The 27,999-nt window shown below is 38.0% G+C and overlaps 1 protein-coding gene across 22 annotated transcripts in view; it reads left to right on the forward strand.

Moving 5' to 3' along the window:
* The window catches only part of DLG2 (discs large MAGUK scaffold protein 2), a 989,662-nt gene that overhangs the window by 373,726 nt on the left and 587,937 nt on the right, over positions 1-27,999 (forward strand). For 13 of the 22 annotated variants that reach the window (XM_031505123.2, XM_031505124.2, XM_031505125.2 and 10 more), the window contains one exon: positions 19,499-19,579. The exons of the other annotated variants lie outside the window; for them this stretch is intronic. In XM_031505123.2, the coding sequence (XP_031360983.1) occupies positions 19,499-19,579 (81 nt within the window). The remainder of the gene's footprint in view (positions 1-19,498; positions 19,580-27,999) is intronic. 22 annotated transcript variants of the gene reach the window in all.

Consider the following 27,999-nt stretch of genomic DNA (forward strand, 5'->3'; position numbering starts at 1 on the left):
TAAAGATGCTACTTTAGTAGCAACATGCATGTGGGCCTGTCCCAACCGCTTGGCCTGAGAACCAAGGGTCATACTGAGAAACTGGTGCATTTAGCATAGTTGATGTAGCATAAAGTCTCAAGAATGGTTCCACCACTCTGATCTTGAAAAATGTAACCAAAAGTTCATATTTAATCTAACCATAACAGCTCTCTCAGGCTGGGTTCATCTGGATCTGCAACCACTGCACATGCAACAGTCCGCCTGAAGTATACCCAGGTATGCTGGGTTAGAGGTCTGAGCCCAAAGCTGTGAGATACTTATGCTGAACTCAGAGACTGTGTCCAGCAGAGAGGTGCTCCACCCTCGAATATTTCCCATCTTAGCTACTTAACCACTTAACCTTTACCAGCCACATGTGCTTCAATTAAGAGATGAGTTTAAATTCAGAGAATTAAAAGGATTCATAGATTAAAAAATGAGTAATGCACTCTTGCCTATGACCTTGTAAGGCTTATAACAATGCCCTGTGAACAGTATATTGTTAAACTGTGTTTGTCCTGACCCTTACTCTAATTACCAGAGATACTGTCAGCTGGAAGTGAGATGACTTGAATTTTGTACACATCCCAGGGAAATCCCAGTCTGTGTAAAATATAGTTCCATAGCAGGATAGTCACCTCCATAAAACATTGAGAAAATTGCCTATGCCAGAGACAGTTCTGTGACCTTGATTTAGGACAGGGAATGGGAACTCCTTATTTCTATTCCTGGCTCTCACATAGGATTCCTGTTGTGGCCTGAGGAGAATTGTGCCTTGTATCTCTTTCTAGAAAATCAAGTTGATAATACCTGCCTCAGAGGAATGTTGAGAATTAATAGTTATTGTGTGTAAACAGCACTGAAATGAACCGTGTAACTACAATTGTTTAAGGACCTACATAAAGCCATGGTTAGGCAATGACAGGGAGGATATAAGTGAAAATGGAATTAAATTAGTGAAAATAAAGTATCTCCTTTTATTTCTTTGTGTTCCTCTTTCCACACTATTTGTTTCAGGTATACCTTGAAATGCTATTATTCATCCATTTTTTTAGGTTCTTCCTCCAGGTCTGAGGTTTCACATCCCCCTTTTCCTTATATCGCATTGTGGTAGATGAATTGTAAGTCCCTGCAAAAGTGGATTTGAAAAGTAAGTGCTGACAGACTCTTATCTCCACCCATCCAAGATAGTGCTACTATCATCTAATTTATTATATAAAATTGCTGAAGGGAAGAAGCAATTTCCAGAACTCCAGTTGAGTTATTTTGCAAAGATTATTTAAAAATAGTTACAGAATGATGGTACCCAAGGAAGGAAGATGAAAAGCAGGTGAACATACACCTGTTTCAAGGAGGCAAATCAGTAACTGCATCATGCAAATCTTGTTAGTATTCTGGAATTGTGGTTAGGCTGATCACTAGGGGGGCCATTCAGCCCAGTTCAGAGGACCATGTGGCTCTCAAACTGCGTATTATATCCCAGGTTCTGCAGTCTACAATAAATTAAGGAAAGTGCTGTAGAGCTACATAAAATTCAAGACACAACAATCTGCAGAGCTGTGAGGGAAGGTCTTTTCAGTGTTCTTGTAGCAGTTTTGGAAAGTTCAGAAGTTGAAAGTTCTGAATGTTGCTCACTGTACCTATAAAATATACTTTTCCTGCTTGTTTCTTTCCCTTATCTGTGTCAGTCTTTGTGCTCAGATTCCTGGTACTTAGCTTAAGAAAGATAATAAATTGGCTCTGTAGGAACTAAACACTTGGCAGCATAAGATGGCATAGACCATTTTACACTGGTAAAATTAACTGAGGACTAATATTTCATACAAGGTAGTTTGGGATATAAAATAACCAGGACAATATGTTTTCATAAGGTAAAATTTGGTAATACATTTTGAAACATGTATTCCTTCCCAGAACAATTATGAAAACTCAAGGGAGGAGGTGAGAGCAGAGGAGGGAGAAGAAGTTGACCTAGAAAATGCACTTGTGGGTCTAATTTTGTGTGTATGTACGTATTAGAGAGGAGACTGTTGCACCACCTCCTCAAAGCCCTGGTGTTTTGCACTCTTTACTATATGCATCAGCCCCCACGTGAGTTCCAGACATGCAGGTCTTTAGTTTTTCAGCATTAAGGTTATGTCTTTTCAGTGCTTGAAGATCACAGCCCTGTAAAGGTGTTGGAAGTGAGGAGACAGAGGGGGAATAGAGCCTATAAGATAAACTTTCAGAGGATTGCAAGATCTTGCTATGAAGCAAGAGGTTTTGCATTGAAAGTGTTTTTGTTGCAGGGCCTTCAGGATTGCTTCCTCATGTCAGGTACAGTTGCAGGGACAGGGGAGCAGCATCTTTCTCAGAGAGCTGGATTTGAACCTCCTTGTACTGGAGGCAGCTTCCTAAAAATTTACTGTCTACAATTGCCTAATATGAGTGGATCTAATGTAGAACTCTTACTGGTACTAGATTGCACCACTTTTTGCATTAACACCTACTACTTTCCTGTGCAATCGGAAGAAAAACTTTGCGTGCTGAGCCAGAGAAATGGAGATGCTCTCAAACTAATCCACATTCTGCATGCAAACACCACTGTTTCTTGAGTGTTTTTATTCACTAGGAGGGACAGCATAGGGCTCCATGACTTAATAAAGTTTCTGTTATTAGATGAGAATTAGTTGTCCTGTAGTCTGATGAGTTTTCTTCTACTGTCTTCAGTTATTCATTAAAGAAAGGAGCCCAGATAGGAATGGGTCATCTCACATTATAAGAAAACATAAAAGTAATCACAGAATCTTAGAAATGTTGATTGGAAAGAACCTCTATAAATGACCTCATCCAAATTTCACTGAAAGCAGGAGAAATGAGAGGTGATTTTGCATGCAGCTGGACGCCTCTCTTTGCAGAATAAATGGTTTGGGTTTAAAGTAATGCCTGGTGAAATATCACTGCAGCTAAAATGGAAGGAAATATGGGAAGCACAATCCAGAGTTTAAAACTAGGGAAAGGAAGTTGAAAGTTCTGAATGTTGCTCCCTGTCTTTCATTGATCTAATTAAGATGCGTAGGAAGTGGATTTGACCTCTGCTGATTAAAGCTGGGAGTGTTGCCAGGGGCCAGGATGGTAGATGTACTTCTGTCACAGGGGTAGGGCATCACCTTTTATGCCTCCATTTCTAAATAAGTTCAGGAGGAGTTTGTGAGACTCTAGGGTTCAAGATCCTTGAGATAATTAGGTGCCAGTCCCCTTGGCTTTTGACAGGATTTAAGTACCTCCTAGGGATCTGCCCATGCAGAATTTCTTTTTCTCTTGTGCTTCCTTTATTCAAGCTATGCCTTATTTCTCCTGTGCTTTACTTTACTTCTCCCATATGTATATGCTTTCTCTGCTGTTCCTGGCTCTCACTTAAAATTCACTGTTAGACCCCAGGTCAGTTCATGTGGTTGATTTGGGTAGGACAGATAGGAGCACTCTCCGAGAGAGAATCACAGATAGGAACAGGGATATGTGTCCATAACCTGTTAGATATATGCACATACAAACAAACAGGCCACTGAACTCTGCACTTACTTGGTAGATTAGTAATACTCCCACTCTTAATTCTGAAACTTTGGTGACTATAGGCCTTGGCTGATGGTGGGTGGGAGAAGCGGAATGTCTGTTTAAGGCTGTAAACTGCATTTGAAAGTGTCAAAAATGTTTGTGATGCAGAGTCTATTTGCCTTATATAGAAAATTCATGTTGTCACATCCCTGAAAGTTCTTATGCAAGAGTTAGAAGTCAAACAGGTCTTTGAATACTGCAGTAAATAATATGACTTTTTGCCAAAACCCTAATAAGTTAAATCTAGTTAATGTATTTTAAGCATTCTTTATTAAGAAGGCTTTAAGTCCTTGAATTAATTGCAACTAAAATTAAAATAAGGCAAGAAGAGGGACCAGATTCTGCTTTTATTTTCCTGCACAATTTATTCTTTGAGTTAGATGATGAGAAGCTGATTCAGAGACACAGACTGATACTGTAGTGAAATACCTCCATGTTAGTAATTCCAGATTTGGCTAAACCTTGTGAATAACGGATTTAAAGACCAAGGCACAGCACTTAATAAGATCAATTCCTTCATGGAGTTTAGCTGCAGAAATTATGGTTAGGACTTTTTATTGAGTTGCTTTTCTCAGACCTCAGACTTGGTATCTAAAGAAATGTGGTTATTTGGTCTGAACATATTGATGTCTTTTTAAGTGGCACAAGACCCTGTCTTCTCTTGCTTTTTCTATCATAAAATAGCTCTACAAAGCATCAAATGAGTATTAAGCATAGCACTACATGTGGTCCCTTTGTATCTGTTGGATTTTAGTTGAATTTAGGACACAACATTTACCACACAGGAATACTGCAGTCATGAATTAGGTAGCTCTTTTGAATTCAACTCACAGCTTGCAAAACTGATAAATTAGAGTAAACACAGCATTTCATTGGTGTTCCTTAGGTATTATATTATCTTCTGCATGTGAATAAAAGTTCTGATAATCTTCATTCACCAGCTGCAAAGCAAAATTCATTTTCATGTTGTGACTAATACGGGAGGGTTTCTTTTCATTCAAAAAGACTGCTGTGTACTGCAAAGAATAAGAAAATAATGGAGCTGTAGCAGGACAAAAGAGAAGGTGCTGAGAACTGGAAAGAGCTGAATGCTTTTTGAACATGTAACTCTTCAAGTTACATTTTCTGTGTGAACTTTTGAAAATGAAGTGAATTTCTCCCCTTTATAATACCATGCTTGAACCTATGATGTGCAAGTAGAATAATTTTATGTCCGATGCATGATTATCTAGTGATACTTAAAGTTACAGTGCCACTTCCAAAAGAAGACCTTAGAGGTTCATATTTATGGTTTAACAGGTGAGATCCCAAAAGAAGAGCAAAGCACTTTATTTTTATTTTCAATGTGTTTTCACTAACACTAAAAATATGAGCTATAATTAAGCACTCTAAATATGAGCAGAGATGCCTGAGCTTGACAGCTTTTTGTTTTGAAACAACCACCCTCCAGGTGGTGGTGACCTTCTGGCAGTGTTTGTTATCAACTGCAGCTGTTTTCATCCCTTTTTTGGCTGTAGATACCCCACTCTGCTTGCCTGCAGAGATTATACAAACAACCATTTAGCAGCTTGCTCTGAGTTACCACTTGACCCCTAAGGAGGGCGCAGACTGCTTAGAGACACATTGACTTGCTGCTATTCCCTGCTCCGAAGTGCACTGTCGTGCTCAGCTGCTGTCTACACAGGTCAGGTTCAGGTGCAATCCCACAAAGGAAAACACACTTCAGAACTGATTCACTTTGGAAAACTGGCAAGTGGAAACGGCTGGAAATTATTTTAAGGAGCACTGTAACTGTTGCTGTGTATTTTTTTGTTCCAAATATCTGCATTTAAGAAAATCCTTTGTAAGTGCATTGAGATCTTCTAGTCAGTAGACTTAGGGAAAAATTATATTGAGCTGTTCGATATTTGTGCTGGGAAAGCCTCTGGAAATGGGCTGCTTACATCTGTCGTATACATTGTGTGGGTCAAAATAAGAGAAGACTAGGGAGCTTGTCCCATGGGTCTTGGTGACAATTCTTTCCTTCTTCTTGCCTCAATGCATTGAAGAGAGATCTCTGTTTAGGCTACCCAGCTATTTCAATCTACAAGTCCTGATCTTTTGAGACTTTAGGAACAAAGCCAAAACCCTTCAGGTACCAAGAGAGGCTTTGGCTTACCTAGAAACAAGATATCTGTACTGTTCTTCAAACTCTTCTGAAAGCCTCATATGAGTAGTATAGAGTACTGATTGGGAGGTCTTCAGCAGGCATGAGGGGAGAAATATGAAACCGGGAAAATATTTTTAGTTTGGATTAACCTTCTCTTGAATTCAGTTGAGATTTTCATTGGGTTCCAAAGTTTGATATGAACTTCTTAATGAGAAGCTTTAGGTCTGGGCTTTCTTCTTGGAATTTCTTTCCTGGAATTTTTTTCTTGTATATATGAAAGACAAGCATGGATAACAGCAATGAAATTAGAAAATACCTGGAGTAGTCCTTGTGTGTGGGTGGTTTGTCTGTGTTTAGTTTTCCTGGCTTGAGGAACTGTATGTTTGTTCTTTTATCTTGGAAATGTACATTTCTTCTTTTATCTTGAAAAGAAAAATTCTAAAAAACCAAAAACAGCTTCAATTTGTGCTCTGCTGTTCCACTTTCTAAAGATGCAATGTTCTGTTTTCAAAATAAGAAGTTCCTTTCCTCTAGAAAATTTTACAGTGTAGTTGAAAATCCAAGAAATTCATAACATGGTCCTATCTTCATCTATTATGGCATAGTAGCCTATCTTCCTGTGCACCCACTTGATTTTTCAAGGGCTCCAATTGGATACTCCAAAGCTGTAGTGTCATTGATTGTCATTCAGCCTCCTGTGAGTAAAACGATATTTGTTGTATCCTTCAGGCTGACTGAGCTAAGCAGTGATGTGTGGCTGTTTACTCTTATCTCCATAAAATGTTAACCCTTGACTCAAGGAGACAATAGAGCTCTGATTTCTTCTATTCCTGGCTCTGCCATAGGCTTCAGTGTATGACCCATCACTAAATCTACAGCCATATTGCAATATTGTATTATTTAATGCCACTACCTAGTCCTATTTTGGCACCATGATTGATGCTTTCAGGTGATTCAGTTTTATGTTGATTTCACCAAAATCTGCAGCAGTATTGCCATTGTGTGGGCACCCATATGGGATTGTATTAAGCAAGTACTCAACTGCAGAAATATTCTTTCAGTCCAGTCAGTGACAGAGGCAGGAACAAAGCAAACAGAGGGCTAAAGGAGGTACCTTTTCTCACCAAGCTTCTAGGCTTGAGCATATCCACTACTAAAAGTATTGCTGATTATCACTTTAAGGGAAAAATGTTAATATACAAGATCTAATTACCTCTGTCTAAGCTGATACGCCTACAGCACCTTTTACATAACCCAAACACTTGAGTTCCAATTATACAATTATATTTTAACATATATTAAGTGCTATTCCTTTAGGGAGGAGACTTACACTGAATATTTTTACTGAATTCCTTTCTCAATATGGACATATATATGGTAGGGTCTCATTTAATTTCAGTGCCAAAAACTTGAATGTTTTTAGTTCCTTTCCCCTTCAGTAAATTAGCTGGCTGTTCAGAAAGCCCATTTTCCATGTCTTCAGCACTGACAGCATTCTCTGTATGTGTATATCAAACTCAGGCTTTGAAGCTCATGTTCTTGGGGTCAGCAGTGGCCCATGACTGCAATTAGATCAATAATGATCTCTCCATAATCAGTGTGAGTATCCTCTGCTTTGCAAACAGCCTATGGCAAGGTCCAGCTCTCTCGAGAAAGCAACATGCTCAAATAGGGAGGAAGGGCTGCTGCTTATTTAAATAGGATGTCTTGCTCTGAAGGTTGATAGCACAAATAGTTGAGTGTTCCCTTACTGAAAAGGCAAAGGTCTCCAATGACCATTCTTCTTTTCTGATAACTTCATGCAACTTCTGTAAGAGACAAAAGCCCTCGTCCGGACAACTAGTTGACAAAGGCTATTTGCTGCACTTTCACTTGTTAATATCAATGAGGTTTGTAGGTCAGCTCTTCTGAAAACACAGAGCCTAAGTTTAGAGCAAGGAATCTGAGTGTATTCCTATGCTCAGAGCTAACTCAAGTTTTCAGAACATCCAGGAGAAGTTGGGACTTGACCTGAAAGAGCATAGGAGAAGAAAAGAGATGAACCAAGAAATGAGTTTGAGGGCAACCATGGTGAGCAAGGCTGGGGACTGCTTGTGCTCTCCATCGTGGATTAATAAATATATGTGGGGTGATGGCAACTGCTGGAGGGGAGGAGTCAGGTCACAGAAGTGTTCTGCTTCTTTCTATACCTCAGCATCAGCCTATGCCAGGGCTGGCACAGCCTGCAGTTCAATGGCAGAGTTTGTGCTGCGTTTATCGCTGCCATGGAGGTTACCTTACCAGCAGCTGAACCACCTGGTTTAACATTGATGCAGTGTTTTCCTTACTACACTGTAGCCATTTCTGCACAGTGACGCAAGTTTAAAATATCCCCTGCTTAGACAACCAACTTTTGGAAATGTTGAATAAAATTATCACATTGGGCTGTACCCATCAGATAAATAGAATTCCTGCCCAAAGAAAATGTGAACATACTTAATTACAAGACAAAATGGAATCATTATGACAATGTACTTGTGTTATTTTGATTGTACAAACCCAAAAAATCTGGTGGTAAAATTCCCATGGCAACCTTAACTCAGTTGCCTGTATGCACTATGTGTGTATGTTTGTGTAAAATAGGAACATGCATTGTCCTGGTCAGAGTGTTTTAGGACTTGCTGGTCAGGAAGGTGTTAATCAGACCAGAGATATCATCTTAAAAGTGATTTATTTTTGATTTTTCTCTAGTGCAGTGTTAAAACATAAAGGAAATGTTAAATTTCTGTCTGGTCTGATAAGTATTCCTGCTAAAACATAATGCCTGAACCTTGTCATAAATGTGATCTATCACTGCTCAAATTTAGCTGCGATTGTGACAGCCGTCCTGCAGCCATGAATCTGAAGAGTGAGTAAGATGAAATTGGCATCCATTTTTTTAAAGTGAGCTCACTAGTATCAAACATTTGGTTACACATTGCACTCTGATGCTAACACTTAACGCTGCAGAGCTAATTGCACCCATAAAGTTGTTTTCAAGAAGGTTAGATATTGTTTGCCTATCCATCAAGGATTATGGAGGGTGCAGGGATCTGGTGATGTAGCAGAATTGCCCTCATGATGTCCTGACCTGGAGTTACTGTCAAGTGATGCCCTACAATATCACTGGAGGGAATGGCATTTTCAGGAATCATTCCCATGAAACAGTCTCTTAGTCTCTTCATTTCCTTCTCCTGCCTCACCCCTGTTCAGTTTTTCCAAAATGTCCCTATCAGCCATCACTCTCTTACAGAGCAAGTTGGCCTGATGATCAGGGGAGGGAGGTGAAGGCATTATAGGGTACTATTCATTTTTATGGCTATCATGAGATTCCGTCAAAGGCATTCCATTCCTGGTAGTGAACTTTACAAGTATTATGTAAAGTACTCTTCAAAACTATGGCTTATTATTTTTCTTCGTTTAGCTTTATTTTCAGTGACATAATTCTTCAGGGTGGTGGCTCAGAAAGTATTAATCCTTTATAGGAAGAACTGAAGGTGTAAAACTTTTCCTATACAAATAAATACATCCTTGCATCTACTGAATATGAACTGCTGTGTAAAGAAAAAAAGAGACATTATACATACATAGTATAAGCATAATATATGTATAAATATATTCTGAGCAGACACACAGAATAAAAGAAAGATTTGCAAGTTTCTAAAGTCCCCAAGATATAAACCTAAGGACAGAAATTAGCATTCATTACGTTGAAGAGCTCTGAGTATATAAAGCAGATGTAAGTATTAACTCACTAAGAATTCCTCTAAAGAGTGGAGAAATATGAAGCAAGAAACCTCAGAAAAATTCTATCATATTGTCATTGGGGGTGTGGGATTAAATGTTAGAACAATTCAATTAGGAAATGTCTTTGGATAGTGAATTGCCTTTAAATATAGGAAAGCTGGACATACTGAAGTAGAGCAATTATTTCTGTGCTTTAAGTACACATTGTTTTCCTGTAAGTCATGAGGTCAAATAATATTTAGCCTCTAATACTTAGCATCCTGCCAAAATTAAAAAGCATAGAGATTTCCTGCCAACACAATTCTGAACTGGTATTTTTATTTCCTTGGATGTAGCACAAAAGCAAAAATGTATATTTATGCCCCTGAAGGCACTTGAAAATACAGCACAATTATAATCCCCAGATGTCTTTCATCACAATTACTTTTGTTTGTAGTTAAATTTCCTGTAATTTTTTAGGAGAACAGGTTTGAAATTAAACCTTAATATCAGGTGGGATATATTTGCAATAAGCCTAATGACAAACCTTTTTTAGATTAGTCCTCTCGTAGAATCAGTGGATACCTCTGTGCTCATGTCAGTGAGACAGTATCTGTGTCAGGGGAGGTGACATCAGGTTTCTGTGGTTATTCCCAGCTAGATGAAACCAGGCATAAAAGAGCCCTTCTTGCAAGTGCTGTCAGAATAAAGGGATTGCTGAACAGGATTCAGCGAAGGAGTAGAGAAAAATACACGGAGGAGGAGAGTGAAACACTTCAAAGCCTGCCTCACCAAGGCTAGAATTCTCCAGGAAGGTGGAGGATAACGAAAGTGACACCACTCTAGTTTTGCAAGCTGTGAATGCCAGTAAAGTGCAGATCCTTTTCTAACAATTGCTGGGTTGAAATCCTCAGTATCTTCGATAATTTTTGTGGTCCCAGCCAAAAAGACCATAAAACTGAAGCAAAGAAGGATGTGGAACAAGAATAATAATAAGCATGGAGTATGGAAGTGACTTATATTCAGAGATACTAAAGGCTGTGGAAGCTGTGAGTGATGTTTCTGGGGGTTGAGTCTCTGGTGAGAGATCCCGCTGGCACACGGAGACACGGGTGTGCTCTGCTGTGCTCCCCTCGGGGCCAGTGCTCAGCGTGCGCCACAAACACGCGCTGACTCCGTCTTCTGTGTTACGGACACCCCGCCTTTGTTTTCTGCCAGTCATTCAGCTGGAGATCTTCCAAGAGCACATCAAGCCTACTTAGCTTCCCTGTGGCACAAAATAGTGGAGGAGGGATTGAGCGTGCCCAAGTCACATCCCTACACCGCTCTTGTGACAGGGAGGGTAAACAAAGCTCAGGAACATCACTTAGAATTCTGAAAGGAAAGATGTAAGAATTTGATAAACAAAAGGAAGAACCAAATTCAGACTCAGAGTAGTGGGTTGACAATAATGTCCTAATTGAGATCCTTCACACTGTAAGGAAAAGATGTTTGTATGGAATCACAGCTCTGACTGCAGCAAAATGCATGCAGAGTTTGAGGAGCAGAGTTAGTTAACAGAAGCCAACCCACTGGGTGTCACTAAAGGAAAGATGTGAGAAGGAGGATGGATTATATCACTTTGCAAATGTTGGCAAGAGCCACAATGTGTGTTGCTCAGATTAATCCTCACAGGAACAATGAGCAGCAGTTCATTTGGAGATAAATACACTATTGAACTGGAAGTAAATGGCTCAGTTATGAAGTTGGACATGGTACACACGCTATTACGTTACCAAAAATAGTTGTTTTCACTGCTAGCTTTGAATACTGGATAGTAAATTTACTAGTGGTATTAACGGGATTCAGTGCTGCACTTACTGCAGTTATAAAGGCGTGGACACATCAGAGTGTAAAAGCTAAACAGGGAGAGGGGTCTCTGAAGAGCAGAGCTGAGTAAGGAATCCCCACACTAAACAAGCATTGAACTAGTTGGATGATCAGCATATGGGAAGACTCTCGAAATGGTACTGAAGACAATTTATTTCTTTTACTAGTGGAAAATATGGGACATCCTTTTCTTCATCAAGATGACCCCTAAAATGGAGGAAGCAGAGTGGAGGTTGGAAAAATATCCTCTAGGGATAAACCTGCCAAGACATAGACATTTATTGCCATTTTAAACGGCATCCCATACATCCCCCGGTATGTCTGTGATTGATATATCACCATACCTCTAGGAAAGCCATGACTTTCTGCAGTGACAGCTGAGGGCCAGACAGGTTTCTCTGGTACTAGAACAGCACAAACACCATCATCACAGCTGATGAGCATGGTTACAGTCTCCAGAGGCATCAGGAGACATGTGGAGCCCAACCAGTCTCCCATTCACACATTTCAGTAAATTATCCTTTTCCTAAGGACTGTCAGAGCAAACAAAGTTATTAGCTTTGGTAAGAACAAAAAGAAGAGAAACACGTTCCAGTCAAAATTTGTGCTAGATAATTTTATGAGCTTGATATATCAATAGATACTTTAAAAAAACATTACATTAATGCTTTTTCCACCCCTGGAATATTTTTTTCTTATTGTTATCATTTGAGTTGTGCTGGACAACCAAAATATTTTCCCAGGAAGCACATCTGTGATATCTTCATAGGCAGTAGGACCAAGAAAGATTAGCAAGCTGTCACCAGATGCTCTCTGGAACAAAGTGGGTGGTGGGTCAAAGCTGAACTATTTCTGGTTTACAATATATTTGCTTTTTGGGGGTACTGGTACTCCATCTCATTGATCCATGCTGACACCTGTGTCTCAATGCACGTGGTTTCTTTGAGGGGAGAGCAACAGAGGAACATTTATGTTTTAGTCTTACTACAGAGTTTGGGAAACTGAGAGAATTAGAGGTTCTTATTTCACTTCTTTTGTTCAGAATTGAAATGCTAAATTTCTTTCAATCCTCTTATTCTACTCTGTGAAGCCTGAAGAAGGCTTTGGCAGTACAGGTGATAAGGACCAAACTATTGGCTGTAATAAAGAAGACTTTAGATTGTGGATGCAAGTATCTCATGCCCCTATTCCTGGGAAATTAATTTAAACTAGTACTGAACACAAACTGATGCTTTCGGAAATCCTCACTTTTTCACAAATAAAACCTTTTTGTTGTTTGTGAAATTTATGACTCACAAACTGCATATAAATCTGTAAGAAAGCTGCTGTTTGTGGACATAATCATTCATGCAATTGACAAAGCTTTAGTAGAAAAAATTTTCCTAAGCCTAAATTTGTTTCCTAATAACTGGAATTTAGTAACCAGTCTGGTCTCAAAGGAGACATGCACAGAGGCTGCCAGAGCAGATACAAGGTAAGACACTGGAAAATGACTACATTTGGCAGTGGCACATATTTAACACTTATCACCACTTTTGGAAAATGTATCTGGAGCAGATAGGATTTGAACATTACAATCATATCCAAAATGTTACAGAAAAAATATAATAAAATGATGGGTCACTTAGAGGGACAAACCCATGAGAGCAAGTGCAAAACACATTGAATTTGCTTCGGTATTGGTGATTAATGTCTTGCAGAATACACCATCTTATAATATGCAAAAGAGGCTCATGATGGTTGTTGGAAAAAAGAAAAAAAACCAGCTCTCCAGAAAAAAACCCAGGCCTTTATTTGTTTATATTTTCAGGGCAAAGAAAAGCCCTACAATCCCATATGTTTGTGCTTGATAATTATCCTATGTCAGAAAATGCTTCTGTGAAAGAGGAGCTCATGTATATAATCCATTTCTGTGGTAGTAGTACAAATGGCTGAGTAATAGCTGAGAACAGACCATAGTTTGCTGAGTGTGTTTAAGTACTTTTCAATGAAGATTAGTTCTAATCATGTAATCTCTTATCCCCATAATTCCCTGGCTAAATGGCTGGTCAAAACAACATACAAAACCCCTTCAGAACAACCGTTGCTCCACAGTCACCACTTTCAAATTCCAGTGTGCCTCCAGTGAAGAAAATGTTGCTGTTAGCTCTGATTAAAAGAAACCTGTCAACACATGCATTTGCCTTGCCAGTAACCACCCCTAAAATCATGGGAAAAGAAATGGGAAAAGAAAAATACATAATATATTTGGAATTCCTGGGTACTTGTACTTCAAGGTAATGGTATTGTGCACCTCTGGTAGGAGAAAGTGGTTGTGTCTACACTGTGGAACGGAAGGTGCTTACTCATGTCCGCACTACATAAGTCTGCCTCTTAGAGAAGTTTTTACCTGGAAGGAGCCAGCTGGAATTGCACAAAACAGTGAGGACTTCATGTAACATCTAACAGTGAAGATGATGAGGGTGCAGGCTTGAGCATGTTCCTCAGCCTCCTTTTTTTGGGTGAGCCAGTCATATCCAGAAGTAGTAGTGATGCAGCATTGAAGCAGGTCCAACCAACCAGAACAGGATGCAGCTTGAACAGGGAGCACAAAAAACAACTGTGTTTGCATTCGACAGCAACACTACGGATGTTTCAGTTGAGATGTGTTGGACAGGAGCCATGCTCTGGAAATCGCCAAACAACCTCTAGTAAGGATACTTGTTAGTGACCAAAATTATGTTACCTTACACATGTTATGTTTTCTGACCATTTATATTTGGATTGGAATAAAAGGCATGCTCTGGGGACTGTTATTTTAATGGCTGAAGTCTGCAAACAATAGAGCAATTTCATTTCTAAGCCTCTCAGTAGGTATCAGACAAGGGATCAAAAAATTTCTCAGAAGATCCCTGGGAAAGTAGTCCCTGAATGTCACATGCACATCAGTGGACCAATTTAATTTATCCATTTCATGAATGAAGTATAGTCCTAGGATTAAAGAGAAGTGGTTTTTCAATAGTATTTTTCTTTTCCTATGGAAAGAACTAGTTGGAAAAAGAGGTACTTTCTGCAATGAAATTATGTAAATCATGATTTTCTAGAGCAGCAGTGAAAAGTTGTAGGTTAGCAACAGTGTAAGTTTATAATTGGTACCCACATGAAGGCCTGACATCTCTTTTCTAATATAGCTCTTTCATTTGGTATCTCACCTTTCTTTTCTATTATTTGTTCCCCTAATAATCACTTCCCTTCGGTTCATCCAAGACAGAATCAAGCAGATACTGGTATTATGGAATAGCTAACCAGAATCATCCTTGGTGCATCTAAGCAGGAACACAAGTATATTATAGCCTAGGTCTGCTCTGAACTCCAGAGGCTTCCTTGAATCCAGTGATGCTCTTTTCCACAGTTCCTCACAAATCTTTTGTTGTTACAGATGCAATTGGATTAGCAGGAGACAGGGGCAGTGATTTTCTCCTGAGTTTGATCCCGATGTAGATTTCTATCCTCTGCCAGTTGCACTGATTCTTTTGAACTCTTCTTTGTCTGTGCCTCTGTGTATCACTGAGTTTCAAAGCTCCAGTTTCATTCTGTGTCCCAAGTATTTGTGTCAGTCAAGTATAATAATACATGGTAGCAAGTGTAGAAGCTTTAACCTAATCATAACTGTCACTTAATAAAGCCACTTTTTGATGGATTAGGGGATGAATCCAGAACTGGTTGAAGTACAGACAAAGAAGTTGCTGCCTGTTATCCTGGACCTCTGGGACTTCACTTTTTCTTAAATCCAAGAGGGCATGAGATGTGGAGGTAGAGCATGACTGCAGAAATCCTAGATGCAGTACATCATCCCACTGCCCACATTTAGATCAAGAATTGGAAGGGGAGGCAATTTCTAACATGTTTATTATGTAAAACATATGCACAAACTGAGGCACTGGGTACACTGGCGTAATTATCCACTGTGAGAATGGATACCCTGGTGCTGAATGTGATTAACCTGCAAGCAGAGCCAAAAACTATTCTTGTTTCAGAAAGCCTATGTTAAACCTGCCTGCCTGTGAAACTGTGCTCAGTGCTGCTGTAATTGCACTCATCACTGGCACACATTGTTAATAACAAGCATTTTTCCTGCTGTAGACAAGGGTAAAAAATGTAAGGCTGTTGCAGTGAGCCAAAGCTGGAAAGCCCTCACTTAGCTTGTATGCTCAGGATTTAAGCTGCTGGGGAAACTATATGTCTCTGGCTATTTATTATTACATACAACATGTTCTTGGAAACCACTCCACATTTAACAGCAGTTAAACCCATCTGCTGCTCCTGAATTTTAATTTCATTCACAAGCCTGTTTTAAAAGTATTTTTGGACTTGTCTCCAATGTGCTATCAGCTGTTCATTATTCTGTTGTAAATTGATAAAAAGAATAACTCAAATTTTAAAAGAAATTTGTAGCCTCCTATATATTTTTGAGCTTTTCATTAAAACTTGCTTTTCTATTATTGTCTGACATAAATCAAATTTTTAGTTTAATAGCAATGGAATTTCATCCCCTCATGCTCAATTCTGTGTAATTCATCTGTAGTAGTTATATCACTGGCATGAGGAACAGACTTGACCTTAGCACTGTGATTGCAGATACCGTTCAGTATAGTGAAGTTCCTGTCAGTGCAACAATTTTTTGTGGCTAAATTTAGAAATACTGTCACCATTTTCCTTGCACATTTCTTCTCCCTATATTCATATTTTATTACTGTTACTTTGCATAGCAGGACTTCAATGGCCTCTACATCTGATTAGCAGGAACTATGTAAATTTTAATGAGATCTCTTTTTGAAGACATTTTTAAACAGAAAACTTTATGATACTCATTTTTTTATTGGCATGAATGACTTTATAGCACTGCATGATGTTCTTCTATGAAGGTAATATTTGTTGGGCTGTATTTCAACACTGAAACTCATTTGGCTCTAGGTCTCGTATAAAATTTTTATTGGATTTTGGATTTTTGGATTTACCATAGGTCTTAAAATTTAGTAAACTTGAATTTTATTTTTTTATTTTTAGTTGAAGAGCAGGTGATTTAGATTTTCTATGCAATAGCCCCCCCCAATTTTTTTAACTATATATTGGCATTTAATAACAGTTTGTGTGAATAACAATGTCTGTTAGAAATTACTTCCTTTAAATAAAAAAAAGGCTTTTTGGGGTGAGATTCAGCTGTCTAAGATAGGCATATAGTCCTATTTTAAATGTCCTGTAAGATCTGAGGTGTGCATATGGCTGTCAGAAATTATAGAAATAAGCCCATTCCTCTTTGAAGAAGCAGCTGGAGACAAAACAATACCATAATGCATCTGATGACTTAAGACAGCTCTGTTTGGGAAACTCAGTCTCACCTTTAGGGTTGCCACATTTATAGCTCACATTTTGATGCTTTTGAAGAATTCTGTTTTAAATGGTACCTTACCTGCATTTGAGTAGAGTTTATTCAAAAGGTGTTTTTTATGAAGAGGATTACATTTCTACAACCACTACATTCACTAGTGGCATTGTAAAATTTTACCTTGGAAGCAAGTATGTATTTATTTTATTTTAACTTAGCACAGAAGAATATGCCTTTTGCTTTTAGCTTCTTAAGTAATCATCTGATTTCAAATTAAAGTTGCTGAAATTATGAGGGAATAAACATCTCATGCAGTCAAAGCCTGTAGGATATGGAAAGGACTGGAGAATTTCCATGTTTCAGCACCATAGCACTTAAAGGTTTTTTTCATAGCAGCAAATTTGGAGTGATTTCTCTGGTTTCTCTCTCAGTTGGAAACAACTGATCACTTATTACATAGGGATCTATGTAATACCCTGTTTTCAGTCTTGCCTGGGTTGTGACATTCCTCTTCTGCAGATTTTCTTTGGCTTTTTGAGTGCTTGTCTTAAAACAAAATGCCCCAAAATGATACAGTTGTTCTGGTGTCTCATCATCAATGATTACAGCACAGCAGTTATAATCCTTGTCCTTATACATAGCAATTCTTCTTATCTTGAATGAAGGCCATTTTGCAACAGAACCTCACTCTTGGCTCCTCCTTACCTAACTTTCACCTATGATCTCAACAGAGGTGCTCCTTAGTCTGTATTTTTGATTTTGATGTTTTCTCTGGCAGGGATGTGCTTACTACTCTGTGTGCATTTCTTCTATCTGTGTTTAAGGTACTACACATTTCTCAAAAGTCTGCAGAACCAAATGCATGTACACAGAAGCTTACTGTGGTCAAAGTGCATCAGCTCCAGTGGACTTGCCCATAAAATGCCTTATGGTTGTTCCTGGTGAGCTTGGTGCTGATACTGGGGAATCCACAGCTGCCCATTACACTGTAAAAGAAGTTACTCTAGATTTTTTTTAATGTAAAAATTATCTCTGTGTAAGCTCAACTGAATATTCAGATATGTTCATCCTACTTCACTGAGGTGGGAATGCACCCTCCAGAGTGACTCAGAGAATTTAAGCCTGAAACCATTCTCAGTATTTTCCCATGTCTCAAAGGACTCTGCTCCTAGCTGACACAGCTAGATGCCTGCAGACTGACAGCATCAATATAAGCTTCAATTCTTAAAAATATTGCTGTATGACAGCATTAATCTTTTTAAGCAGAGCCAGAAGTCCCCTTTCCTTAGACTATATACTGAAAAGTGTTATACCCTGAGCTTTTTGACTATTATTAGTCATTCTTTATAGCAACAGACTTTTGAGACTTCCCTGAAAGACTTAGCCTAGTGGTTTTATACTAGCTGTGTTTTATACTTGATGTTAAAAAAGACTTAATCTTGCAGGTGAGAGTGAAAAAGTGTTACCTCTTATACAAAAAAGTAGTGGGTTTATATGCAAAGGTGGTTTAGAAGAAGGCTGGAGAGGGACATTTTGCAAGTCTGTCACTGTGTACTGACAGAACAAGGGGAAATGTCTTCAAACTGTCAGAAGGCAGGTTTAGAAAATTCAAAAAAATTTCTTCACTGTGAGGGTGGTGAGGCACTGGGACATGTTGCTCAGGGAAGCTGTAGATGCCCCATTCCTGAAAGTGTTCAAGTCCAGGTTGGATGCACCTTTGAGGAACCTGGCCTAGTGGAAGGTGTCCCTGCCCATGGCAGGGGATTTTGGAACAAGGTGATCTTTATTTCCTTTCACACCAAAAGTGATGCATGATTTTTATTCTTTTTAAAAATTGTAGTTATTAAAATAGAAACAAAAAGTCTCTCAAGTAACCCAGTAAAATGTGATGATCAGCATTGCATAAACATTGTAATGAATATGGCCTTTATAGAAATTCTTTTCAGTCCTCTGTTTATTAAACATTGTGTAAAAATGCTGTTGATGCATAGCTACAGATATGGTAGTTTTGCTATCAACAAAAACTGAGATTCTTGCCTTATGTGTCTTCTTACTGGTAGGGCTCTTCCATATTGTTGTTGTTTGTTAAGAACTCATGTGTTTTCTACAATGGCATTGACTCATGCCTATGTGGGAGACCGAATTCATTACAGATTTTCTGTTTCACAAAAAAAAATGGCAAACCTGACATTCATTAAAAGCAAATATATAACCGCCTACTGTTAAACTTCATAAATTCATAGTGATAATTAGAGTGGATTTTAAAATTTAGAAGCAACAGGGTTATTTCTAATTTTAGCTAGAAAGAGGTGGACTGTCAAGAGAATGTTTATTTATTCTTTATAGCCTTCTTGCTTAATTTGCTAATAGTTACTAGAGATTGGTAGATGTTGCATACTAAAAATTAGCCTAAATAGAGGAATAATAGAGTAATAGAGTGTTAATTCTTATAAAATATATATAACTTGCTTGTTCTTCTTTCAGTGATAAATAGCTAATCCAGAGATACTAATAATCAATAATATGCACTCACATTTTTAATACTATATAATATAATGGCAATTTATTTTTGGTATAAAGCCTCTGGGCAATTCAGAGTGTATTAACACCAATTTACAGCTTCAAGGGAATAAATGAACCCACTCCCCACAAAAAAACCTGGGAAGCAAACTTACACAACTAAACACCATATGCAAAGACAATGAAAAATCTGAGTTTGGAACATGTCCTGAGTAGATGTCTCTATGTACTTCCAGAAAGGCCAGGAGGAAGAAAATCCCACAGGTAGAGGCCTTCAGCTGGGACCTTTTCCTGAAATGGAATGGACTAATACACAGGTGAGAGTAGTGAAGTTGGCTGTGAGAAGTAAGTGAGGAAAGCAAATAGTTTCTGAATTGCTGCTTCATAGTTTTGCTAGTTTTTCTCCACCAATGCTTCCCTGCACCGAAAAGAGCCCATTTCAAGTTAAAAAAAAAAAATGTATTTTGCAAATGTTTAAATATTTTCCAAGATGCTGTGGCATGCAAGAAGCCTCAGCTACATAGTGAGCAAACTGAAAACAGTGTGAGCTATTAGGAAAACGATGTGGCTCAAGTTGACTTTTTACATTTGAGGAAGTCAATGATATTGCCATGGTAGTCAGTGGAGAGACCTGTCCTGATCACAGTTCCTCTAACCTGATTTGGATGGCTCCTTTAGATGGAGGGGGATTGTGCCGTAGAAATAATTTTGCCTCTCTGTTGTCTGGACATCCTTGTGGTCAAATAATTTAGATGTAAATACCTTGACTTTGGTATCTCAAGCGGTCAGAAAAAATTCACATTTATCTTCTTGAAATTTCTTTTTATTGCCTGTTAGTCTGGCAGAGACACAATCAGTCTCTGAGATGTAATGGGCAGGACCAAACCAGGATGTAGGACAGAAAGACTAAGCATATTTGCAGACCTGGCATGCCTGACAGAAAAAGCATTGTTGAAGTTTGATTTAGTGTGGGGCATTTTTTGGGTTTGTTTGCTTGTTTGTTTTTTAATCAAAGAACTTTCCCAATAGAGGAGTTGTCATTGAAACCAGAAGTACAAAAAAACCCCTCCAAATCAAATAAAAGTACAAGTGTCACTATTGCACCAGAATAGTAACCTCCATAAATTTCTGTTATCAAAATACTCAGTTTAGTTTATGTTGCATTTGTGTGCTCAGTTGTCAGTGTATGACCTTCTGCCATTATGATAATAGGTGTGTGAGATACTTGATATTCTGGCTGTTGGCCAGCTGGGTCCTTTGCAGTCTCAGGAGGAAAAGAAGACTGATTAAGATATGAAGATAATGCACACTAATGGGATATTTCTGGTAAAAATAGTCTGAAGTGATATATTGTTGATGTCCAAATTGGTGTCCTTTGTTATCCAGGGTTAACAAGACTCTGGGATAAATAGGACAGATGAGCATTCTGAGCAATCTTGCACAGCTCTCTGCCAGCTGGACATCAATTCATAATGGCTTAGGATGTCTAGGTAGTTTTCCTTCATGTAAGGGCCAAAAATATGTAATGATTAAGGTGGTAACCTAGGATGAATTCAGTGGCAAGCATAATGGGCAGTATATGTCTGGAAATTCAATTCTGGACACAATTTCTACCTCCTAAGATTTCAAGAAAAGTCTGACAAAGCTTATTTCTTCTAATTTCTTAGTTTATTTTGTATGTGCATTAACTAATTAGTTCTACTTTTTTGTAATGCCAAAAACAAGAAATTATGCCAGTCAGTCACTTTTTAATTAAGTGTGTCGTTTATTCATGCAAAGATGAACAAAAGCTCTGATACCTCTTCCAATACTGAGTGGCACACAGTAGGAGGGAAGTGTTTTTTGCTCCCTAGCAATCCCATATGGTGGTAGGAGATCCAGTGTCCCTACTATATAAACAGCACTGAGTCTTTCAAAGCATGTTAACAACATCTGCCAGTGATAAAATAAGTAAAGCAGAAGGCTCATTACTTGATAACTTTAACCTATGAACCTTAAAAAAGGAGTCTGAAAAGATGTTGGAGAATTTTTAAAGTTCTGGAATGTGTTGTGCTATTATTTTCACCTTTTTTGCAACTAATGCTGCAGAGCAGGCTAGTTCTCTTTCAGCTCTGGTAAAAATATTGGATTGGTTAAGGAGAATTTATCTAAAAAAGCAAGCCTAAGAAAAAAAATTAGCAGTAGGAAGAAATTAATGGACGTCAGCGTAGTTTTAAAGAAAATCAGTTATGGTAGATAAATTTCATTTCAGAATGTGAATTTACTTGTCAAATGTTCCTATGTGTTATTTAGGCTTTTGTAAAGCATTTAATTTAATTTTGTATTTCATCTGGTATAAATAATAGTATACTTTATAAAAGTAATATTTCTTGAAGATTGACATCTCAAACATTAATCAATGAGAAATGACCCTTACACAGAAATTTTGAGGGGTCATAGAATCAATAAACAGAATCATAGAATGGCTGGGTTGGAAAAGACTTTAGAGATGATCTAGTTCCAACTCCCTGGCTCTGGGCAGAGACACCTTCCACTGGACCAGGTTGCTCAGAGTCCCATCCAAACTGACCTTGAATAGTTCCAGGGATGGGGCATCCACAGCTTCTCTGGGCAACCTGTGCCAGTGCCTCACCACCCCCACAGTAAAGAATTTCTTCCTAATATCCAATCTAAACCTGTTCTCTTTCAGTTTGAAGCCATTCCCCTTTGTCCTGTCAACTGCATCCTCTTTTAAAGTCTCTCTCCACAGCTTTCCACAGTTTAGAATTGGGTATGGACAACATATTTCAATATTTTCACAAATCCTTTCAAATGCTGCACAAATACTTGGATGTTAGAATTTAAAACTAATGTGATGATTGAAACACTGGGGAAAAGAGGGGGACACAGCAAACAGTGCAATCCAGTTACAGTCTAGCCTGCAAACAGAGGTCATTCAAACAAAATTGTCAAAATTGTCTCTAGAAGATAAGTATTTTACAGCCAGAAGGAAGCAATGGCAGCCTTACATACACACATGGGGACACCTACAGCTGACAGAAGTGATGCTAGGATTGTTCCAGAGGAAAGAACAGACAGCTCAGTGGGGCTTATATTTTTAACTTGAATGTAAAAATTAAGAGCAAGGAGGTGGTTTTATTCGTCTGTGCAACAGTGAGACTGTGGAAGGAAATACTGTACCAGGTTTTAGCATCTGTAATTTATAAAGATAATAAATAAGTATGAAAAGAAAGAAGAAGGACTAGAGTGGAAAAAAAATCCTTCCAGAGAGAGACATGACAGCATATTCCTGTGGGATCACTGGGAATAAGAGGATTCTTCACAGTAGCAGAGCAAACCTGAATGTGTACCAGGGTAAGAGTAAACTAAGGCTGGGCAGATGTTTTGAAAAGTGAGAACAGAGGACAAACCATTAAGGAAAGCAGTAATCTCAGTCTTGTTTTGTTTCCAGGATTAGGTGTTTTCCTGAAATAGGTATGTGTGCTTGTGTTTAATACAAGCTATTGTCAGTATTAAATATGGCAGTGCATTAGTTCCCAATGATCCAATGGTGCTTTGTGCCTTAAACTCCACATCTTTGAGGTGCCTTTGAGGTCCTGAGTCAGAAAAAAATTTCTACATGGGAAGGTGGAGTTAGATGGTATTGCTTAGGGAGATTAAACTCATAGAACTAATGGATTTTATCACCTTCTTCCCCAGTCAGTAGTTCAAATGGAGAAACGTGGAGATGTATTACTTGCCCTAATGAAAGCATTTATTTCTTTTTTCTTCCTTCCCACTTCTTTCCATTTTAATTCATTAAAAAAGCTGAGTACACCCACCTCCTGGCCTATATGTGTAGAGGATAAAATTTGAATTCTTCTAGATCATGAACTTCTGAATTAATTTTCCTTCACTGATTTTTAACCCAGAGTTGTGAAATTTTCACTAAAACAGCAAGGTTTGGTTGAGAGGGCTTGGTGTTTTGCAGTGCTGTCTACCATCTACATCTCAGTCATATTTTGTATAAATGGTTGGAGATTGGGTGATCTTTAAAATGAAGTTCTAGACATACGATCTGTTTTTTTCAACTCCTCTTGAGTCATCTTGGGCAGCTTGCTTCAGTCTCTTTCCCTTTGCTTTCCTACCTGTGAAAGAGTAATAGCATTTTCCTTTCTTTTACGAAGGGCTTTGAGAAGTGTAGTAGTGGCTGAAGAGTCATTAGACCTTTTCTTTCTCTTTGACATAGACCTAATTCATTACTGCACTACCAGTACATATATTCTGAGAGCAGTGAATGATATGTTCTCATCTGATAACACTAGAACACTTGGGAGTAAAAAGAAACAGAGACCCCTAGCCTACAAATCCATAGGTGCAGTTATCAAGTCCTAGAGAAGGTATATGTAAAATAAGCTTTGTTTTGTCCCCCTGCCCCCAGCCACACCTATACCCATTATAGCATGTATTTTCAAGCTTCCTGCTTTGACTTGCACCTAAAAGAAATTGTTTTCACTTATTCCCCACCTTACTTACCTTATATCATTCCCTGGGAAAAAGTGACTCTCTGCAATTAGGCAAGGATGGAAGGGTCTATTATTCAATTGTAAAGCCTTTGAAAAACATTTTAATGTTTTTTGCTCAATTCACCAGCAACGTCTGCCTTTGTTTTAATGTCTAAAAGAAATTCACTGTCTCAGTAATGATGCATCTAAAACTCTGGTGAAATCCTGATGAGAGCTGTTGAAGAACAGGTGCCTGTTATCTCCTGTTTTACTCAAATTGGAAACTCTCTAACGCCTGTCTGCTTCTTTTTCATTCTGGATTTCCTTAAAGCCTTTGACGATGGAATTGCAGTCCTTAACACTGGCACTGAGATGTTATGGCTATAGGTAATAGGCTAATTAAAATTTGGTATTCTTTGCATAATCTCAACATTTCACCAGGGAAAAGGGAACTGAGCTTTTGTACCTCTTATTGGAATTTGGAAATGTAGATGAGAACATAGGCAGTTTGAATCTTAAGACCTAGTTCTATTAAAATGGAATTTCTCTGATACACAAATCTACTTCCTTCGTATTCTACCAAGAGACATACTTATTAACTAGCATAGCTATTTATCTTTTTCCATTGCTAAGTTTTCAGCAATGAGTCTCTTCTCTTGCCGATATACCCCTATAGAATTATTTCTCTGTGAAGAATTTTTTGAGCTGGAAGTACTGCATGGACATCAGGAAGTCTCAATTTTGCCTGCAGTGCGTTTTCATTATTTGGTATTACTCATGAGTAGTAGAAGAGATGGAGGTGCACTTGATAAATTTCTTTTCCCTTTGTTTATTTGTTTTATTGTGTCAGTTGATGTTCCCTTGCGGTCTCTCATGAACCTTGTTAAATACTGCTCAGGCAGTCCAACTTATCAATGCTGTGTAGTTGCCCTTTCATTCTCACAAGCTGAGAAGAATTTGCATCACCTCCTATTCAAGTAGATAATAGAACTTCAAAGGTTTAATTGCATCCAAGACATTGCTCAATATTTCCACATGAACAAACATAAAGGTCAGCAACACTTGAGAGGCCTTATTGCAAAGATCTTTCTTTTAGCTTGAATTCTGCTGAAAATTGTCTTTGTTGTTAAGAAACAGGAATTTATTGATCTTAAAAAATACGACATTACCTGTGGACAATTCTTTAAAAGTGAATGTCCTTAAATTTTTGTATGTGTGGCTTATGTTGACAGTCATCTTTTATATAGTATTAGAAAATTATTAATTAATAATAGTAGTTAGGTAAAATATATGTAGTGACCCTGCAAACACATTTTACATGAAGTGATTTGTTTCTATATTCCACTCTTCCACATAGAAGCGTGTTCACTATAGCTTCAAAACTGAATCTTAGGATTTAAAAAAATCTTGTATCACCTTTGCAGTTAGCGTTAAAGGTAAACTGATGGTCAATTAAGTAAATCTCACATGCTTTCCTGCAAAGGTCTAATATTAATATTCAGATTATGTAAAATAGAACTGAATATACAGATAGTAATTTTGCTCCACAAAGCTAAGGAAAATACTGGGTAGCATCAGTATTCCATATTGCTTGCCGATATTGGGTAAAGTGTGTGCTGGAGCTTGAAATAAGTTTTCAAACAAGTTTTTCTTGCCTTTTTTCACTTCTGTTATGTAATGCAGCAATGCATTGTTTAATTTACAGTAACAAAATAATTTGGGGTTAAATGTTATGGAAGCAGTGTAGAGTTTGTTCTGCCTTTAATTGATGCTGTGACCTACATTGTTTCCCCAGGCAGCATTGATGTTTTTCAGACAAGTCTCTTGTTAATGATATTGTACTCTGTGGTGCTGGGTCAGTTGTCATTTCCATTATATAAACTTTAAAATCTGGGGAGGTTGGGGGATTTGTTTCACGTTTTTTAGCTCACATTTGGCTAAGCTTTGATCACTTGTCTATAACTGTTTCCTGAAGTGATGGTGGCTTCAGGCTAACACTCACTTCTTTATAAACCCCTGCAAATTCTGAGGTCTCCAAGAGGTGCCTGCATAGCTGTGCAGTTGCTGAAAGCACTTCCAGCTTTCTTGGAAAACAAAGCCAAAAGTGCTGAATATTTGTGGCAGCCTAATTTCCCATAGCCTCTTTTAGAGACAATGTGTTGTCCTGACCATCTGCTAACCCTTGGAGTAAACCTTAACCTCACTGCGCTGCTGAATATGCTCTGTATTTTCCTCAGGAGGCAAACACATCCATAGAGACCATTGTGGGGTTCCTATAATGTCTGTCTCACAGAAACAGGGAAATATTTATTGGGTGAAGGATGGTGTAAAGAAGTCAGCCATTTTAAAGGAGAGGAAATTTATTTCTTATCTCCAGACAGTACGAGTTATAGTTAATTACAGCATTTCCTTTTTTTCATAGACCTGTCCATGTGGTCAGCTTGCAATATTAGACTCTTCTTCACCTCCTTGAGAGGTGTTTTGGTTTTGTTTTTCCCCCACATAGTGTTTATCTATTTTTATTACTTTTTTTTTTAATGTGAATTTTCTCTGGATGGCGCTAGAGCCCACTTACCTCCATTGTAACTTCCTTACTTGAAACATTTGGGATTTTGTGATTGTGTAGTTACATATAGTTGCTGTCTACAGCTGCTGGAAAACAGGTTGTGTCAGGGTAGGGGTTGGACTCTTTTTCCAGGCAATTAGTGATAGGACAAGGAAAATGTTCTCAGGTTGTTCCCAGGGGAGGTTCAGACAGATATTTAAAAAAATTTCTTTACTGAAACAGTTTATACTTAAAAAGTTCTATATTTAAGCATTGCAACAGGATACCCAGGGAAGTGGTTGTCACCATCCCTGGAAGAGTTCAAAAAATGACTTGACATGAGTCTTTGCTATGTGGTTCAGTGGTCTGGGCAATATTCAGCTGAAGGTTGGACTTGATGATCTTGGAGGTCTTTTCCAGCATTAATGAGTCTGTGCTTCTGAAGTAAACTTACGTGGAATATCATGAGAGCTACACCAAGAAGAGTTATATCTCACTTTGGAGATAAGAAATTGAAAATTAAAGTGTTGGTTTTTTTTTTTTGACAAATAAACCTTTTCTCAGTTAGGCCTTTAAACTTTTCAGTTGCAAGCAAAATACACCTCATACTTAATTTCTGCCCTGTAATCCAAGGCTTTCTATTTCTTGTAGTGACCCCTGAAAGCCTCTGCACCTTCAGAAATATGCAGTTTAACTCATGATACTAAGTTTCCAATAATGAGATTCTTTCATTTTGCTTAGAAGCACCGTGAAAAGAATTGTGATTTTCTTAGCTTAAATGGATATTCTGCTTAAACTCCACAGAACTTCTGCATTTAAATTTTTTCAAAAAGTTCCTTCTAAAATTTTCTAAAATAATAAGGATCTGAAATTATTTCTAAAATAATAAGGACCCTAAGACATCTGCTTCAGCTTTCAAGGTCTACTTTGAGAATGAGTAGGACAATAGAACACACTTCCAGCTCACTTCCAACTCAGTTTGCAATTCTATGGCTATGTGATTCTGTGGCTTTGATTATTTATTAGTGATTGATTTTGAAGAGTTCAATTATATGCTAAGGACTGAACATTGTAGGCTCCGAACTTTAAAATCTCACCCTCTATTTCCTAGACAGACCTTGGTCACTCTTAATGTTTAGTTCATCTTTTCCTTTCCTCTATTTCATTTTGACTCATATAATGCCAGGCTATTTTTTTTCTGGTAACTTTGAAATACTTGAACATTTCACTTTGACTTTGTCTTCCCTTGGCCTTGACAAGTCCTTGTTGGCATAGTCACACTACAAAATTTTTATATCCTATACTGATGTCAATGATGGTGCAGCTTTCAGATATTATGTTTGCAATGAAATACAGGAATTAGAGTAAACTTGAATGACATATTTTTTCTGACATAACCTGCATTTTGAATTCAGGTAAATACATTCTTTTGTGAAATTTTAAAGCCAAACTTGTAAAAGAAGAAAAATTAAAAATATATTTTTCAAGCCATTAAGAAACTTTTCATTAACCAGTATTAAGAAAGCACAAACTATTTATAATTTTTAATGCAATCACAGAATCATAGAATGTTTTGAGTTGGAAGGGTCATTAAAGATCATTTAATTCCAACCCCCCTGCCATGCGCAGGGACACCTTCCACAAGACCACTGTGCTGAAAGTCCCATTCAGCCAGGCCTTGAACACGTCCAGGGATGGTGTAAAAATA

The sequence above is a fragment of the Lonchura striata genome, chromosome 2 (genome assembly GCF_046129695.1).
Source record: "Lonchura striata isolate bLonStr1 chromosome 2, bLonStr1.mat, whole genome shotgun sequence".
Classification (NCBI taxonomy): Eukaryota; Metazoa; Chordata; class Aves; order Passeriformes; family Estrildidae; genus Lonchura; species Lonchura striata.